We start from the raw sequence: 18,705 nt of genomic DNA, 5'->3' as shown, positions 1-18,705 counted from the left end.
AGATTCATCTTATTTCCAGGTCATCTGTTAGAATATGTAAATAATCTCTTGAGGGACAATGTGCCCTGGACATGCACAACAGTGTTTAACCCGAAGACATGTTCTCAGGTCACCAAGCAGCCTAGCCTTCAATGCTTTAAACCCAGCCTGACATGACTTTCTCCTGTTATCAGACAGTACTCAAACAGTAGCACATATGGTACTCAGACAGTACTCAGTATTCAGACAGCACTCAGTACTCAGACAGCACTCAATACCACAGACAGTACTCAGCACTCAGACAGTACTCGGCACTCAGATAGCACTCAGCACTCAATTTTTTTGAACAGAATCTGCTTCAGATAATGATAAATAAAACTAGAGAAATTTTCTATATGGTTTCATAAATAGCAGACAAGAAACATTTTGGAGATATTTTATTTTGTTGTAGGGGAAATTTCACATTAAAATCTTCATCATTTCATTAAAGGATTATTTGGAATTAGAGTTTACGCCAAACTGCAAAGACTCTCTCCTCTTCCTCCTGCCATACAGACAAAAATTAATATCAATTTAATGCATAGACACAGAAGGTAAAAGCACATATTATTTTATATCAGGAAAATAGGAGATACATGGTAACAATTTCCAATAGTATTCTCTGAAGACTTTGAAGTAAACTAAAATAATTTTACATTTATTGAGTCATTAACATTTTAGGCATAATTTTCTCCCGGTTTATTTTAATGGAATTTCATTGTATTTTTAAGAAAATTTAAGTTATTTCTTAGAGGTTCAACCTCAGTACAGAGTGACATTTGAAGAGAATCAGCATATTATTTAGACTGATGTGAATTTTTTTGTTACCTGAAGTAATTTAAACTCCCAAAGAAGTACGAGTTTTTGAAATCAGCTTTGGGCCCTAAAACATGAAGAACAAATAATAATTAGTAAAGGGATGGATGGTCACATCAGTCATACAGGTAATTCTCCATGACCTAGAGTGAATGCACAGGTTTGTACATTAACTAAGTTTTAAAAAATTAAGAAACTGAAGACCTATGTCTCTGATACAAAAAACTGGGACAGCAAAAGCCAAGAAGGTAAAAGAAAATGTAGCCAATTATTAATCCACCTCAAGTCACTAAATAACTGTAATAAGATTGCCCCTAATTACTACTTTGTTGATATACAAAGGAGTGCTCCTAAGGGAGCTCAAAAGCATTTTCCATACATAGTCTCCCTATTACATAATTAATTTACCTTTAAATTATTTTAATATTTTTAACAAAACTTAATTTTAGGCCAAAATTGTCTAAATTGTAATTGCTTATTATGTATTTGCTTAATAGTTTTTCTAACTTGGAAATAAATCAAAATTACTAATCTTAATATATTTTAAAATAGAATTCTTAATATCTAGCAAGAAAACGTGATTATTTTTAAAATCTCTTAAATCCTTCCATCTATCCTTAAAAGCAATTTAAATCTTTCTGAGACTGTATTTAAAGTCACAGACTTGTGGGGCATGTTTTCCACCTCACTACAGATTTCCCACTAGCGTTCTGAGAGAGAACACAGACCTCCTCAGCGAAGCAGGCTTCCTGCTCCTGATGCTGGCAGCACTTCTCCACAAAGCCAGAGAAATCTGGGATGATGGCCTCCAGCTGTTCCTCTGTTATCTGCACTTTCTGCTTCACAAGGTTAATGAGAAGCCTGTGATTTAAAACAAAACAAAATGCAGGGAAATGCTTTATGCAAAGGTATTTTCCTAGAGCTATCGGAGTACCGGTTTTCAGAGCCCAGAAGCCATGGCATCGCTGACCCATGAGCAGAGGCAGCACACACACCTCTCAGCTCCAGCGCTCCCACCGGGAGGAGCGGGCTGGAAACCATCCAGGTCCTGACTTGTGCACACCACGATGGAACGTTATGTCACAGTGCTGCCACTCCTCTGCATAATGAAATGTCTTTTTCTTGCTTTCCTAGTATATTCTTTCCTGTTCTCTCTTCTAAAGTGTGTGGTTTATATTCAGGCCATATTTTCGGACCCTCCCCCACCACTGTCACACGTTTCCTGGGCACTGACAGCCCTGGTTGCTGGTGTGACTCATTTAGTGTATTCCTGTTGAAAATATTGTAGCCAGAGGCAATAGGGAAAGCTTGTTAGAGGAGGCAGCATTTCCCTTGTTCCTAGAAGCACACATCAGATTGTTGTGGAGAAGAAGGGATAGCAGGCTTCCCAACAAAGGATGTCCACTTTCAAAGCCAAGTGAGTATTAAAATGCATGAGTATTTGGAGACCATAATTGACTTGCATGACAGAATGGCTCATGCCATGAAGCAAAATACATACTTCATTTAATACTCACACTATATTACACTTACATTCTAATCCTTAAAGCATAAAAAGACTTAATTACATGATTCTTACACTCAGAACAAACTTACCCAGACTCACTACAAAGATATACCCTTACACTCCAAAAGAGATTGTCCATTTTCCTCACCCTTATTGTAAGGAGAAGTTATAATTGAGACAATTTTGAAAGAGAGGACACTGGGACAGAGCCATTTAAAAAAAAATCTTAGGTTTTTTTAAGGATAGTATATTCTAGTGAGCCCAAGAATGTAAGGAGTCTCTTTATATCAGTTGCCCCTTGGCACGGCCAGGCTTCTTTTAGAAAATAACAATTTCTTACTCTTGCTTCATTTCTTGTAGTGCTGCACCCTGAGCCTGGCACAGATCTTTATGGAAGATGAATTTGTCAGCAGAGAATGGTGGGGAGACATAGGTTTCGTCCACCAGCAGACGGCTGAAGCACGGCCTTCGGTCAGCATAAGACGAGCTGCAGCAGCGGCCCACGCCAGGATTCACGGGGCGTGCTTCATGTCTGATACACAACTGTCCAATAATGAGGTCAGCCTGGTCAAAACAGAGAGACAGAACTCAAGAGATGCACGTTTGCCACAAGTTAATTTAGAATTCCAGAAAGCTTTTGTGATAACTTAATGCCCAGCAAATTATAATTAATATTATAGGAAAATTTGCTTTCTGCACAGGAACACTCATGTGTTGCCATATTATAGATTTCTGGTCCAATTTGTTTGGAAAAACCCTGGCATCCAGCAGCTGATGTTACAGATGTGCTGCTGAGGACAGCCCTGCCACCTTCCGTGTTAGTTATTTGAAACATACTTCCAGCTGCATATTTATTTCCAAATGGAGGAAGTTTTTGCCCTTATTCATGAAAATCAACAGAGGGCTTCTTTTCTGCATATATGAACTTGAACTTTACTTTCAAGACTCAGAGTCACTGTCTAAAGCTAAAAGTAGTCTTTAACATCTACCTATCTACACATATGTATCTACATGCATTTATACATGCACGCATACAACCAGCAGAAAAGAAATAGGGCCAATGTGTGAGTGTCTTTAAGAATTTCATAATATGTTTCTTTAACTTGCAATTCTTACAGGCATTTTTTAAACACCTCACAGCAACTTTGAATAAATATTAACACATTTTGTGTGCATACTATATATCAGGCCAATGCTGTATGAGTTACTCAGACTATATAAAGACAGTTGAAAATGGTACAAATTTACTCTTAGATGTCAGATAAAGCAGCTCAAGCTTGATAACAGCCAGTGTCTGTCCAACGTGATGTGACCAGAAAGCGGAGGAAGTGGCTTGCAGGCACAGGAGCGCGGCATCCAGGACCTGTACTCCTGCACTGCCACGTTCACAATGAGAAGACTCAGCCTCTAACTGAGGGGACCCCTAACTGCAGGAAACTCTCATTTTATTCCTAACATTTTGAGAAAAGTTCCAAGACATGAAGACTAACTTGTAAATAATTCTCAATCATCAAAATCAGGACAAGGGTGGCTCTAAAGGAAAGAGTAATTTAAATTTTCAATCTGTACTCACAAGCATGGCATGAGTGACAAGGAAGTACAGATTATTAGAATTATGAAGTGGAAAGTCATCTTATTATCCAGAACTCGGGGCTTACTCTGTCATGATCCCCACACTGTCAAAAGGAACTGTTCCCAGCAGTAAGATCATATAAAAATGGCAATAGCTGGTGGCTAATTTTAATCTGTCAAAAGCAAAACTCTTTCTTTTTTTTAAACATTAAAATATGTAGTAAAGGAGATTCTAGAGTTAGTAACACACTGGTCATTCCATCTCTGCTGTCATGCCAAAGTCACACAGTCACACAGTCGCCAGTGCGCCATTTGGAGCCCAGTTCTCTGGTCCACTCTCACTGTGACTCATGGAACAAGCCAGAAAACCACCACCACTTCGACACAAAGGAGGTAAGACTAAAGGGCACAGTTACTCACCGCTCCTTCCCCACAGGCCAACTGCTTGTCCCCACTGAGTTTACAACATGTGGCCGCTGTGGTCACCATTTTCCTGGTGAAGGCCATCAGCTCAGATGTGGTCAGCTGAGGGGCTTTCTTCGTGTAAGTAATGAGAAACCTGAAAGAAGCATTCACCCAGTCCTGTTGAATCACTGGTGAGTTTTTTGACCCCTTGCTCCTTCTCACAGAATCTGTCTGGTGTCAGGAGGCACCAGGTTTTGAGACGTGCTCACTGGAATCCCTCTTCCTACGCCCATCGCCCAGTCGGTCTCACTGAGGAGGCACAGCCTGAGCAGGAGACTGATCCTTACTTTGAGCTTGCCACACTGATTCTGTGATTACTTGGTGTTTAGACTGTGACAAGCTATGGCAGAGCGGATGCCTTTACTGCAAAAATCTGCAGCCAGTTCCACAGACCAGACTGCGTACTCCCTGAAAGGGAGAAGGGGACCTCCTCTGGGGACAATCAAGTCATCAGACTCCTGGCTTCCTTCCAAGAGGTTCTGTGACAAAAGGAACCATTGCTCTGTCTTTTAGATTTATCTTTCCTTTGCCTGCTAACAGTTATAAGTCACTGAAAACACTGTTTAAAGGACATACGAGTTTTGCAGGTGATACTCTCCAAGTTTCTGGTAGAGGCCGCAGCTTCGTGTCGCCATCGCCTGGCTCTCCTGGATGAATTTCTGCAGCTCTTGCTCCTGAAAGAACAGCATTATCGCAAACATTTTTCTCTGTGTTCATACACAATGTAAAATAACAATTTTATATATAAATACATATATGTTTTGAATATAAAATCAATCTTTTTTTTCTACTACAAAACCACTCTAGAGTTTTTTCAATATTGAAGATGGTAGAGTAAAATTTTGAAAATTACAGGAAATAGACATTAAATTTAAAACTTTGTGAATCATCCAAATTATTTAGTGGCAGAACTCAATTTATGGATAAAAGGCAACATATCTGTACAAAATTCTTGTCTTTCTGAAACTGTCCAAAAATGATTATTTATTTTGTGCATCAAAAAACTTTTGGTCAACATTTTTATTTCTTAAGTCATTAGCTGCCACTTACTAATTAACAACTATTTAATATCTGGATTGCCAATTCCAAGTGTAACTAGCTATTTGACTGTAACTGTATGCTTTCAAACCATCTATGTGTGTTTGTTGATTGACTGTTGCTAGGGATGGAACCCAGGCCCTCACACACAGAAAACCAGTGCTCTACCACTGAGCTATACCTCCAGTCCAAGCAGGGTTTTTAGTGGATGATAATCTATCTAGTTTTTCAGATTCTTCTTAAAATTCTAGAACAACTTACCCCTTTATTCTGGCATTCAAGGGGGTTTTTAGACTGGAAACATTTCTCTAGTAACTCCTGGTATCCGTTAGCAATTCGTAGTATTATTGAGACAGCAAGTGCAGTGTGTCTTCGTGAATATTCATGAATAAAACTGAAATTTGTGGGTAAAAGTATCATAAATTATTTGGAACTCAGAGAAAATAAAGGTATGTATAGAAAGAGCAAGCGAGAAAGGGGAGAAATTAAAAATCAAACTAATAATGCTGGACATCAAATACAACTTGAATTCTAAGTGCAAAACTATTAATACAAACCAGTTTCTCAAACTATTCTGCACAATGGCATTTTTATTTCTTTTGCAACATATTTTGGTTTTTCAATTGTGTAGTTTGTTTATTCCTTCAACAAATATATCTTCCAGTGCTTTCTTGCTTTAAGCAACTTATTCTGTGTAAGATAAAATGTTTACCCTCTTAAAGTACATGTTAGGGGTACAAAAATAAGTAAACAAGACATAGTTCATGTTTCCTCAGTGGAAATAAATCAATGGGTAAAAATAAAGAAAGAGGAAAAGAGGCGGCCCAAAGTGAGGGGCCACTAATTTAACACATGTTCAAGGGAAGCTGCCCTGGACAGCTCATCTGGCACAGAAGCCTGATGCCAGAGTCTTGGGGGAAGATTTCTATTGCAGAGATGCTGTGATTGAAAGAACTGTATTCATTAAACAAACAGCTTTACGTATGTATGGATGTGTAACCTTGAAGTTAACTTTTGAATTTACTAATTGTATTTCCAAGTTACAGAAATTGGTTGTATTTAGATCTACCACCAATGAAATGTCAAAATTTGGTCTTTGTTTCAGTTTCTGTAATTTTATTTAGTAATGCAAACAATGTGTAGTGAATGGCTTACTTTAAAGCAACAAAAGTAGTGTCTTCAGAGACATTTAAAAAACATAGACCAACGGTTTCATTACAGTGTTAGGATCAGACCCTTAAATTGAGAAAGATCCTTGGAGATGATTAAGTATACTGGCTTAAGAGCTTCCTATATCCTTCCTCTACAGTGTACACAGGCACATATAATAAAGGAAAATGTATTAACTTGACTGCTTGCTTCCCTTAAAGCCATAGAGAATAAGAATATAGCCTACCAATTACATTACAGAACACCACTGGTTTTGTTTGATGGTTTGTTTCTTTGTTTGTTTGTAACTGAGGCAGAGTCTCTCTACATAGTTCACACTGGTGTTGAACTCACTACACAGCCCAAACTGCTGGGCTCAAATTCAGGGCGATTCTCCGGCCACTTCCTCCCGAGAGCTAGTATTACATGCATGCACTGCAATGTCTAGTTTAAACTAGTGTTCTGCTAATGTCTCTAAACATGGTTCTATTTTCTTTAGAAAAACGTGTATTCAATAAATACCAAGTAAATTGTTTCAAGAAAAGATCTACCTATCATTATCTACCGAGATATATTCTTAATCGTGAGCACTTCGAAGTGTAAAATACCTATAATGTATTTGAAAGTGTAAGGATGAGTTTCATAGGATAACCAATACAAGGTGACCATGCTTTTCATGCCAGAAACACTGACATAGACAATGTGTGCCTTCATAAGTGCGCCCAGGGAAAGCCTACCCACCATGAAATGGACAGCATCCCTGCCCCTAACTGTGCCTGCGTTGGTTTGCTCAGGCCATCCCAGCCAAACACCTTCGCACAGTCGGCTGAGATCCTGGGCCCTCAGCTCCTCTTTCAAGGGCACAGAGACACAGGTCACCAGGAGAGCCAGGGCTGGACATAGTGACAGCCTCACCTGGCCAAGAACATCGTTTTTTCTCCCGGGGTGAAGCGACTGAAATCTCTGTCCCCTAGGAACCCGCCCAGCTCCAGCTCCGGGGAGAGGCCGGCAGGCGTCTCGCCGTTTTCCGCGTGGATTATGCAGTGGCCGAGCTCAAGGACGGGAAGTTTACAGCATTCTGCTATTTTGCTCGACAGAACGTCTTGCTTCGAGCAGATGTAAGACATTATTTTCTCCTGCCGTGGGAAAACACAGAATGAATATTAAGCTTTATTCTCCAAGATAGAAGTTAGCATGCTGGGAGGCGAAGCTGTGCCAAACCACGCTCTGCTCGCTGAGGCCTGTCCTCTGCATTCTGAGCGACGCCGCGCAAAGCCCCTTCTGCAGGCTTCAGCTCAGCTGCAGCCTTCCAGCAACCGCGACCCCGCAGTCACCTCCCGTCCGCCCCGCAGCGCAGTGCGCACGCGCCGAGCCGCCCGCAGCGCCCGGCCGCTCCACAGTGCCCCGCGCGTCCTGCAGGGGGCGCCGCCCTCCCGCGCACCCTGGCGCCCCCACTCGGGCCGAAGCCCTGCTAAGGCGGGGCCGGAATCCCGCGTCCAGCCGGGCGCGGCTCTGAGCTCCGGAAGCGGAAAGCCTAGTTATCAAGATGAGCACAAAAGTTAGTCAGACTCGTCTGACGCCGAGAAAACGGCCAAGAAAGAAAACTGAAACGGCGGTGCGGCGGCCTCCTCCCTCCCCCGCGGCCAGGCGGGGCGCTGCTCGGGGGCGGGGCGGGGCGGGGCGGGTCAGGTCAGGGGGCGGGAGCAGCTCACCCCGTCCTGCAGGCACTCCAGCGCGTTTCCCTGGCAGCACTCCTCATGCACGTGGGCCACGTCCAGGACCAGTTTCTGCATTTCAGAAAAATTCGCTTTCGGAAATTTCTGGCTCAGCTTCGTGATGGTTCTGAAGGAGAAAGTTCAGGGTCACCGCCAGAGCGCAGGGACAGCACCGCGGTGAGCCGGGGCTTAGCAGCCCGAGGGGATGTGAACCAGTCTCCTCACTTGAGCGCGCTGTTAAGCTCAAGAGCTCCGTGCACTATCACCCGGGCCCAAGCATGATTTGCAAGTAACTTATTTCTTAAACTATCTTGGGAACTGAGATGAATCCTATTTTTGCGTTGTTCATCCTTGCTGCTTACTGAGCATTTGGGTCACTGTGACTACAAGATACTAAAAAGAGTAAACCGTTAAGAAACAGAGAATTTCGTGAGAATGATGATCGTTTTTCACTTAGGAGCAAAACTTCTGGGAACCCAGGGCCGGTGGGTGTGCATGTGCAAGTCCATGAACTGTAGAATAGAAAGGAGGGGACTTCGCCCTTCTGACATGTCATCATGCCGAGATACGCGTGTGCCAGAAGCAAAGTGAAAAATAAAAATTCTGGCTCCTTCATTAAATTTTATGAGATGTCTGTGTGAAGCTGCTGTTCACTTGAGCAACTAACTCATGGTGTTTCTGCTACAGATGAATATGGATTCTGCTTATAAACTTAGAACATTCAACTTTACTTACAGGTAAATATTAAAGTTGCTCGAGTCAAATGTTAATTTCTACTTTGTTACTAAGATAAACTTAAATAGTTCATAAATCAGTCTTTAAATTTCTAGTAGCTCTGGAAGGTTGCAAAAGGATACATCTGACCTCTTCCAAAAAGAAAGTTTACTCAGTATTTGGAACTAACTCTGGGACTCAAAACTTTCTTCCCCGTGTCCACGGTGTACAATATTTTAATACCGTTATTTAACTAGCAAACTAATGCAGTCTAATTGCAGCAGCCTGCAAGTCCATTCTTTGTTAACTGGGAGCCTGGATGTTTTTCTACATTGAAACATTTTATCACAAAAGAGTTAAATAGTACTTTAAACCAGTTATGTACTTTAAATTTTACTCCTCACCAGACAGTAAATGCCATTAGTACCGTCTCAAAGGAATGTTTTAAAACAGAATCTAACAGTTGACACAGTGAACCTTACAGCAGGGGAGGGAGCACAATTAAGGCAAAGAATTGCTTGTTAAATCACATTTTAAGTGATTCTCAACAAAGGTTGATCTACTTTGCAGAGGAGCTACCAAAACCTGCTCTTATAAGGCAGTATATAATTTGATTGTGGGAGAAATTCATGAGTTTTCCAAATAATAGGCAACTACTATAAACCTTTAAATTCTCTGCCATGTGCTAGCTGAGTGAGGCTTTAGGAAGGTTTTCTAGCAGAATGGTCAGTAAGCTGTTTTCTAGTCCCTCATAGGTAATCACAATAGCCTTCACCAAAGGCTTCGGTCTCCATGACAGCGGTCACAGTGAGAGAACCTGAGTCACCAGAGCATTTTACAGCTCTCAGACTTACATGGCTTGAAAGGTGCGGGGCCCAAAATTCCTCATCACTGCACATGCATGTTGGTTTAATAAACTGCTTTCTTGTAGATCTTTTGTAATTGGTGCTACCTAGACGTAGAGCAAATAAGGTGTTTAAAAAAGCTTGTATTTTATGAACTGTAATGAGGAAAAACAGTAATCATAAGTAAAACAAAGCTCTATAAAATGTTTTTAGTTAAAAATCATGTCACACATTTGCAGAACATTGTTTTCTCATTCATCCTTTTAGTTCAGTTTAAATGTATCCATGCAAGACAGATTTATTAAAAATACTCAAAGCGTAACATTTTGATGTTGGTATCATGAATAAGCAGCTGCACTTTTACATACTTTTAAGATACATGAAAGCCTGCTGATTTCTTCTCAGCTACAAAAAACAAGATTGCATCACAACCTGACCTTGAGAAAAGACACAATGCTTAGGAAATTTTTGTGAAAACTTCGGTGGCAAATAGTTCATTGTGGTTGTTATACTAGTTATCCGAATCTAAGAAAACTATTTTCTTCTCTAAACCTAAGTTTCTTTATTTGTTCAAATACACTAAACTTTATTCTAAGGGCTAAAATGTTAATGAATATAAAGCATTCAGCACGGTTCTCATGAGCACAGTGTAAAGAGTTTGTCTGCTTCTGTCTCCTCTTCGCCCCTTTCTGTTCACTTCCATTCACAGGCTGCTTTCCTCTTTACCCCACCCAACTTAATAGTAATTGTTGGCTGAATGAATGAATAAAAAACAGCAAATTCAGATTTTTACACAAAGAATATCAGATCTCTAAAGTATATTCTGTTCTGAAAATGACATCCTTCACATAAAGTGTATTTCTACTTTTAAATTTGGTTTTACTGAGTCACAGTCAGAGGGCACATTGGTTGAGACATTCATGCAAATGTCATACCTCCGTTTGGAAGCATTCAGCTGCGTTTTCAGCTTTGCAACACGATGGAAATATTTTGTCATAGCGGGCAGCCAAAGAGAGAGCAGTGGGTGTGTAGAGGAAGGGGTGTCTCCTGGACACCTCGTAGATGTATCTGTGAAGTGAAGAAGCCACAGAGTTTACAAGGTGAGCATGTTCTATACTGTATTCTTTAGGGGAACACTGTCCTATTTTTCCAGATGCTATCAAGAAAAAAAATACTGACTAAAGCTCCTCAAAGGACAAAACAACTAACACATGATCCCAGATTTTATTATGAGAAAATAGTCGGGAATGCTGTGATTTTTCTTAAAGTGATTATTCCACTAAGTCTCCTCAGATTTGTTGAGGGCTCAAGGCCAGACTTCTGCTAAACAAAGCAAAATCTTGGACTCTTTTTTTTTTTTTTCTATTCAAATGCAGAATGGAATTATCTATCCTGACTTTGTCTCCTGGTGCAGATTCCCCAACAGAAAACATGGATTCAAACGTATAGGCCGTGTGTGCTCATCAGGTTGACTTCTCCTTACAGATTGCAGATTCGTCATTAAAATAAGAAAAGGATAAACAATGACAAGAAAGAAGAAGCGGTATCAAAAGTTGTTGGTGATCAATAGTCCAACTCATGGTGCTATCCACAGTTGTTCATGTAACACCGTAGATGCTCAATACCTTACCCTTGTTTATCCATCTAAATTATAACTCTCTTTCAATTTTTTTATTTACAGGCAGTTTGGTGAACAAGATCCATCAATATTTGGCTCTGAATAGAGTTGATTTGTGGAAAATTAATATGTTCTTGGACAAGGTACAAATTGAGAGGTTAAAGCTGTGTCTCCTGAGACTACTGGCAGAGATTCAGGGTCAGTTGCGAGTCCTGGCTACATCTAGCACGTGTGCGTAGGCATTGCATTCAGACTTGCTCTCCTGAATGCCTTGAGCAGGCCTTTATAGCTATTACCCCAAGTTCCTACCTCACATCTCATAGTGCACTGTGAACTGCTTGTGTTGTTCCCATCCCACGGTTGTCCTTACTTGTTTAGGACCGTCTCCCTGTTTTCTTCATATGCTTTGCAACTCGTGACCATGTCTGGAACTTGCAAGGGTGGAATGGATGCTGGAGCAGCCCTTTTGCGTGTAAGTAGACACTTGTGCCTTTCCTCTCCGCTGCGGCTGCAGCAGTCTGCAAGTCCATACTTCTCATGGGTTGCCCTCTCATGACAGATTTCTTCCAGAAAGGTGGATAGCTGTAAGAAAGCTCGTACTTTTAGTGAAGGACCATCAACTGATCTTTAAATTTCTGTAAAACATGTAAAGAGTTTTCTACTACCCAAAATCAGAGAGAAAAAAAAAGATTTCCATGTAATTCCAGTACATTCAGTGTTAATCTGGTAACACAGCTTTCTTGCTTCCCTTTTGGAAACTAGAATTTTAACTTCTAAACTTGAGTAGTAAGCATGAGTATTAGACAAATGTGTTTTATTTTAAATAGAAAAGGTCATGAAATACTTTGTTTCTCTCCCTCAATTTTATTTTATTTTTTCCTTTTATGTTTCCAGCACTTTAGCCCCAGGATATATAAGTTTTCTCTTTTTATATAAACCATGTTTGAGAAATAGATATTCATCCCAGGTGGCTTTCTTATGACAAAACATTGACCCAGACTTGAACATTATTTTTGATTAAAAATAAAAACAATTTCAAGATGGGATAAAATGGAAAAACGTTTCATTGATCACAGTTACACATTTAGTTAAAATGATTTAAAATGTACGTTTCCTTCTTTGATGCCTAATTTTATCAGTATCAGAGAAGGATACCACTATTTGAAAGAAAGCCCCTGATACATGTGTTCCATTGATGTCAGAAAACTAAAACCTTAATTAAGAATTCTAACTCGCAATCATTTAAAAAAAAACCTGTAACTTTACAATGAAAAATCACCAATTTGTAGCCTTACTTTGCCCCTCTAATTGGACATAAAGCTGCAATTGCGAAAATATTCTGCATAGTTTATGTATACAGTTTTAAAAGATTATCAGAAAAAGTCATAAACATAGATTGTTAATTTAGAAATTTCAGAGTTGGAAAGCACTTTATATCTTAAAAGGTGTGTCTTATAGAATGTCCCAGACACATTTCAACCATGTGGATTCTCTAAACATTCTGTTCCATAAGTGGGTATCTTCAGTCAATATAAGGTTCATTTCTATATTGAGATAAAATAAACAGCAACTACTATTTATTGAGCATCTATACTGGGACAGCTTCATACAAACAAAAAGTATTCATTGTTTATCTGAAATTCAGATTTGTTAGGTATAGTGATCCATGCCTGTAATTAAAGCTACTTGGGTGGCAGAGGCAGGAGGATGATACATTTGAAGCTCTGTCTCAAAAATAGAAGATTTTAAAAAGGGCTGTGGCCTGGGTGACAGAATGTTTGCCTAGCATGTATGAAGACCTTTCAATTCACAGCACTGCTAAAAGAAAAGAAAAGAAATTTTAGATTTAGCGGAGCATTAGTTTTGATGTTAATTCCACTTTGCTTAATCTGGCAAGCTTAATTGTCACTGTGTGCCTCGTTTGCTGTAGTAGAGTGAAGCTACTGGGGACATTAGCCCTGGGACCAGGTGGCCTGGTTTACACCCCAGTTGTGTCATTTTGTTATTCTCTTAAAGAAGGTTACCACTCTGTCAGTTTCCTCAACTGGAATATTAGCATCAAACTCCTAAGATTATTATAAAGATTTAATAAGTTAATATTTGTAAACAAAGCTGAATTTTGCTAGTGAAAACTAGCCAAAGTCTCTTGACACACTGGACAACCATTCCGAATCCATAGTGCTATCTCCCTACCATAAAATAACTTGATTATCAATGCATTTGTCACAGTCCCTAGCAGAATGCCAACCATACTGTGCTCCTATAATTATACCAGTGTCCACTGCGAGTCTGAATTGGATTTAAGATTAGCCATGATGTCACAGAAAAAGAACACTGAAACTTAAAGTAGTAACACGCCCATCACAGTCAGATAATCTCATTCCAAAAACTTGGGTCTTAGTCACTGTCTGATGATAATAGCCACTCATTGTTTTCATCTGCATTGTCTAGTAATTCCAAATTATTTAGATGCTGCTATCCTACAACAGCTTTTTAAATACTCAAATACCTGCCTTTTCTGGGTCTTGTCTTCCATGCACTAAATTTTGGTCAAGTATCATTTTACCTTTTATTCGCTCACCTGATTTTCTAAACATTCTGCAAGTTGTTCACTGCCAGTGGGTTTCTTGATTACAGTCAATACATCTGTCACCATTTTTCTCACTTCCTCATAAGTGGCGTCTTGGACAAATTGGGAGAACAATATGGTAGCTCTAAAATAAAAACATGAATTCTTAAGGGACAGATTCATATCAAGCTTATCTTTCTGAAGTATAGTTCTGCCTGTTTCATTTTCTGTTTATGTTCTGACCTGTGCTAAAAGTTAGATTCTAGCCATCCAGAAAAAAATGTTAGTCCTTTTTGTGGTCATCTTCCCCTATAAATATACATGTAGCTATTAAAAGTAAAAATAAGTTAATTTTCCAAAAGAATTATTTCTCTTTTTCAATTACCCATTCTTACAATGTGCTTATAATTATACTTATCACAGTTTTATTTTTTAAATTTAATCAAAGTCTTGGTCATTAAACCTCTGCCTCTGTCTAATTCCCAGTAGTATGCAGTTCTGCTCTGGGACTATGGTATTCATGCATGACTTAAAGCAGTGTTTGCACGGGTTTCTCTATGCAATCAGGAGCAGTAATACATGCCTTTAGGTTTCCTGTTAGAAACCTCAGAAATGTGGAATGGAACAACAGCACTCAAGAGCACAATTTGCTTTCCAATAAAAAACAAAACAATATTTTACCTTCTGTAGTTTGCTATTAAGATTTAAATAGTATGTAGAATAAAAAGGACTGTATTATAATTCTATTGGTATTGATGATAAAACTCCTAAATTTATAAATAGTTGTCGCTGATAAAATCTTAGTTTACTACGTGGAATGCCAAGTAATCTAGAGGTTAATATCAAGGAGCCAAAGAAACTTCAGCTTCTTCATTAACAATTTGATATTAGATATTTTTAAATTGTCTTATTTGCCTTTGTCATTTAGAAACTCAGAACTAGCCAATCTCATTTAATTACTTAACTAAAATTATCTTGCTTTGCATACAAAAAGTGCATTGATCCCTGAAAAACTTACACATTAGCCAGATTCATCTCCGAAGAGCACTGGGAGGAATCCAACATGGAGGCTGGAAACAAAACAAACTTATGAAAGCCCTGTTCGCAACTGCAAGGATGTTTCTACTCAAGTTAGAACTGTAGACTGCAGAACTGGGAAGACAGTAGGGATAACCCACCCGAACATCTTAATTGTATACTTGAGAAAATTAAATAATAAAATTATAAGCATTATTTACAGTAGAACTAATGCTGAATTCTATACTTTATGGTTTTCAGTTGTTTTGTTTCCTGCTGTATTTTAATGTTCTGATAGGCTTGGAAATAAAGTGGTTAAAAATGTTTCAGGCACCTTTTTAAACACAGTTACATTACAGCTGGCTCTTAAAGATACCAGTCACAATATTACTGTTTCAGTCAATTTTCCTGAATTAATAAAGATATATCCAACAGAGTGGTACAGCACATTTAATGCCTGTCCTCTGGGAGACTGAGACAGGAGTATCATAAGTTGAAGGCCAGCCTGGGAAACTTAGGAATCCTGTCTCAAAAACTGTCGAGAAGTCACTTAGTGTAAGGCACTGAGTTAAGTCCCCAGTACTGGCAAATTTTCCCAAGGGAAAATAAAGGTGCCATTAATTTTAGGAGTCTAATGAGTGTGTGTGTGTGTGTGTGTGTGTGTGTGTGTGTGTGTGTGTGTGTGTGTGATGTTGGTATACTTACCAATTAAATACAAAAATTAATTCAACATGGAATATACAAGTCATTTAAGTACAACCACCAACTGAATATTTTTCTTCTGTGGAGCAATAAATGTGATATATAAATTAAGACAAACGATAAGTACAAACAAGAATTTTTATATAGAGAAAAGGAGAAAAACACGAAGTATCTCACCTATTCCATATGCATTTTTATGCAGTGTTTTGGAGTCCGTGAAACATAGTAGGAAAACTAAAATAACTGATGCCACCAGCTTCATGGTTGCCAGGTATCTCACTGTTGGCTGCAGTGGAAGCAAGATAGTAACCATCAGGCTGAGAGTCTCTTATACTCTTCATAACCAATGCCTGTTAACTAGTAACCCTTTGTTGGTATATCCATTGCATTATTTCCTGAGGGTGAGAATGGCATGATTTGCCAATAATTAACAGCACAAGGGTTATTTGTGTTTTATGTTCAAGGACAGAGACCTCTGCTTAGTGGAAAAAGAGAGAAATCCTACAAATTCATTTTATTTTACAAATGTAACAGATATTCACTCAAATTACAAACTATTCAAATAGATGATTTTCCCTTAATTGCAGAATAATTAATTTCTTTCAAGTTAAAGTTAATGTAATTTTAAAAGACTCCAGATTTAATATTCAAATCAATTAAAAATAGCAATTCTTTTAAAATATCGAGTGCTTATCATATGCCAAGCACTAAATACATTATTTGACCAAGTCAGACTCCTCATTAAGCAATGCACTTTTGTTTTTGCTCATTTTCTGCTCTATGTGATCACTCTGTACCCTAACAGAAATAGGCCTTGCTCATGCACTCACCGGTCAGACTTGTCTTCCTACACACTTGATTTCCAGAGCAGTACGCCTGTTCCTGAATGGGGACTGTACTCAGTACATGAAAACAACACCATTAGTTACAAAGAAATGACTGATAAGTCACTGCAATATAGTTCTATGCAGGAAACTATGTATAGTGTGGCTAAGTACAGGCAAACATAATCCAAAGTCTTTCCTCAAACTGGTCCATAGTGAACACTCAGCAATATCTGCTGAGTGAATAATGAGTACATTTGTTCAAAGACAAAAATTTAAGGCAGAGGCAGAGGTTTCGTTTGGCAAATCCCAGGCTCCATGAGTGCTAAGGTCCCTTCATAGCCTTCCTGGGTCCTAGGAACCCACCTCTTACCTCCTTTTCTTCCTCAGCTTGTTATATCCCAGTGTCTGGATGCTGAATCCTAAAGAGCTTGATTTGTTCCTGTTTATGGCTCTGCTGTGTTTCCGGAAGTCTTCTTTGAGATCTTTGTAATTTTATGAGTCGCATTTCAGGTTTTATGCTAATACATGCATAATCGGCAAGTCCAGATAATTCAGTGTCCTCACCTGCCAAAAGCTTAGAAGTGGGAGTGAGGGTTTAGTTTTGTGGTAGATCATTTGTCTGACAATCTTAAAGCCCCAAGTGTGGTCCCCAACAGCAGAATACATGAATAATAATACTAACTGCCTATTACAAAGAACATGTAAAAGTGCAAGCTTGGTAAGTACCAGGCCCATACGAAATCTTTCAGTATTATAAATACACATATAAACAGATGTACTACTTCAAGTAATACACATACATCAGGCTAGAGGTGTGTGATGTCAGCCACCAATTCTGACGCGGAGCTTGTCAGCCCAGGTCTTACTTGGATCTTTTCTCTGATATTCCACTGACTTTGTGTCAGCCTTTAATTCCCTACATTTAGCCAAGCAGAGTTCTGCTATCCCAGACCATGGTAAGAGCAGCTATTCCATGTCATGGCTACACTTAGGGATTTGGGAGCTAGTTTAGAATTTTTACCATGTCACTTATCCGCTACCTGACTTTGAGCGAGTTATTTAATTTTTCCTGGGCTTTATTTTATCATCCACAAAATGATGCTAACAATATCTCCTTATGATTAAGTGCATATAGAATAAATTAATATGCATAAATAGCCCATAACAGGGCCTGATTCAAAGTACAACTCCAGATAAGGGCTTATTTATTCATTCAATAAAAATGTTAAGTCTGTAAACCAAAAACTGTTCTTTGCCAGAAATAATCCAAAAGCAGCACTACCTGTCCTGCTGAGCCTACCATCGGACAGGAGAGGTGAACAGCTCCACCAGTGATACATGGAATGAGGCAGCTGTGACACAAGAGTTGAGATGAGCCCCTGGCATCTTGGGAGGAGTCAGGTAAGGCTTGCAAGAGGAGCTCACACCATAGGAGATCAGAAAAAGACTGGGTATAGAGCAGATAAAAGAGAGAGAAGGTCTCTATATAGATGGCAATGAAAGGGCCCCCAGTTAGGGAGAAAACAATACATTCAAGGAAAGTGGAGAAAGCGTTTCCATCAAACACAAGGTTTAAAGACAAGAAAACTCACTCTACAGAGGAAATTTCTGGCCAATTGGTAGGACCCACATCTCAAAGACTGTCAAGTGTACACCTCACCTGAAGTAATAGGACACCACAAAAGAAGCTAATAATAATTGTGCATTTTGAAACTGCCTCTAATGTAACAAAAAGAACAGGGCTTCATTTGAAGAGAGCAAAAGGAAGCTGCTAAAAGAATATGTTCCAGTAAGTGACCTGGTGGACAGAAGTGCTGACAGGAAGTAAGACACATGAATAAAGTTAAGTAGTATGAATGACACAAGGTTAAAAGGATTTGGTAACTGAAAAATACCCAATCTGGGGTGTAGCAGCTTAAGACAGAGTGATCAGTTTATCCAAACAGTCTGGATCTGTGCCTGTTGACTCAGTGTAATTAATAACCAAGCTCCCCTCTCAAAGCATTCTAGGCACACCAACATATGTACGTGTAAAAGCATTTTTAAACTACAAATGCAGAGGCTTATTAGCATTGGAATAGTATTTCTCATCTCTGGAGAAAAATTGAGGAGAAAGAGATTAGAGATCAGAGC

The 18,705-nt window shown here is 39.2% G+C and overlaps 1 protein-coding gene and 1 long non-coding RNA gene across 3 annotated transcripts; one reads left to right on the top strand and one right to left on the bottom strand.

The window, feature by feature from the left end:
* Window positions 1–403: 403 nt before the first annotated feature.
* Window positions 404–16,051, bottom strand: Afp (alpha fetoprotein). The gene is made up of 15 exons (XM_023564134.2): window positions 15,923–16,051; window positions 15,045–15,096; window positions 14,039–14,171; window positions 11,828–12,039; window positions 10,775–10,907; window positions 9,849–9,946; window positions 8,278–8,407; window positions 7,481–7,701; window positions 5,678–5,810; window positions 4,955–5,052; window positions 4,334–4,472; window positions 2,682–2,905; window positions 1,563–1,695; window positions 847–901; window positions 404–523 (listed from the first exon to the last, which is right to left on the bottom strand). The coding sequence occupies exons 1-14, from the start codon at window positions 16,005–16,007 to the stop codon at window positions 857–859; spliced, it is 1,836 nt and encodes a 611-aa protein (XP_023419902.2). The 5' UTR covers window positions 16,008–16,051; the 3' UTR covers window positions 404–523; window positions 847–856.
* LOC134474117 (uncharacterized) lies at window positions 10,868–15,367 on the top strand. 2 transcript variants are annotated; one of them, XR_010044736.1, is made up of 3 exons: window positions 10,868–10,939; window positions 11,325–11,420; window positions 11,521–15,367. It is a non-coding gene; the product is annotated as an uncharacterized LOC134474117 (long non-coding RNA). The 2 variants fall into 2 exon arrangements; XR_010044735.1 differs by having other exon boundaries at window positions 11,325–15,367.
* Window positions 16,052–18,705: the final 2,654 nt, after the last annotated feature.

The sequence above is a fragment of the Cavia porcellus genome, unplaced genomic scaffold, assembly GCF_034190915.1.
Source record: "Cavia porcellus strain 051 isolate PalLab524CR breed Dunkin Hartley unplaced genomic scaffold, mCavPor4.1 scaffold_30, whole genome shotgun sequence".
In the NCBI taxonomy this organism is placed as follows: Eukaryota; Metazoa; Chordata; class Mammalia; order Rodentia; family Caviidae; genus Cavia; species Cavia porcellus.
The sequence above is the reverse complement of the archived record's forward strand: the minus strand, read 5'-3'. Positions and strand labels throughout refer to the sequence as shown.

Excerpts from the sequence above, each read along its gene's own strand:
- Afp (XM_023564134.2), bottom strand. The coding sequence starts at position 16,007 with ATGAAGCTGGTGGCATCAGTTATTTTAGTTTTCCTACTATGTTTCACG. Across the intron at positions 8,408-9,848 it reads CCCCGCACCTTTCAAGCCAT|AACCATCACGAAGCTGAGCC; the intron begins GTAAGTCTGAGA and ends TTTCTCCTTCAG. Across the intron at positions 5,053-5,677 it reads TTGAATGCCAGAATAAAGGG|GAGCAAGAGCTGCAGAAATT; the intron begins GTAAGTTGTTCT and ends CTGTTCTTTCAG.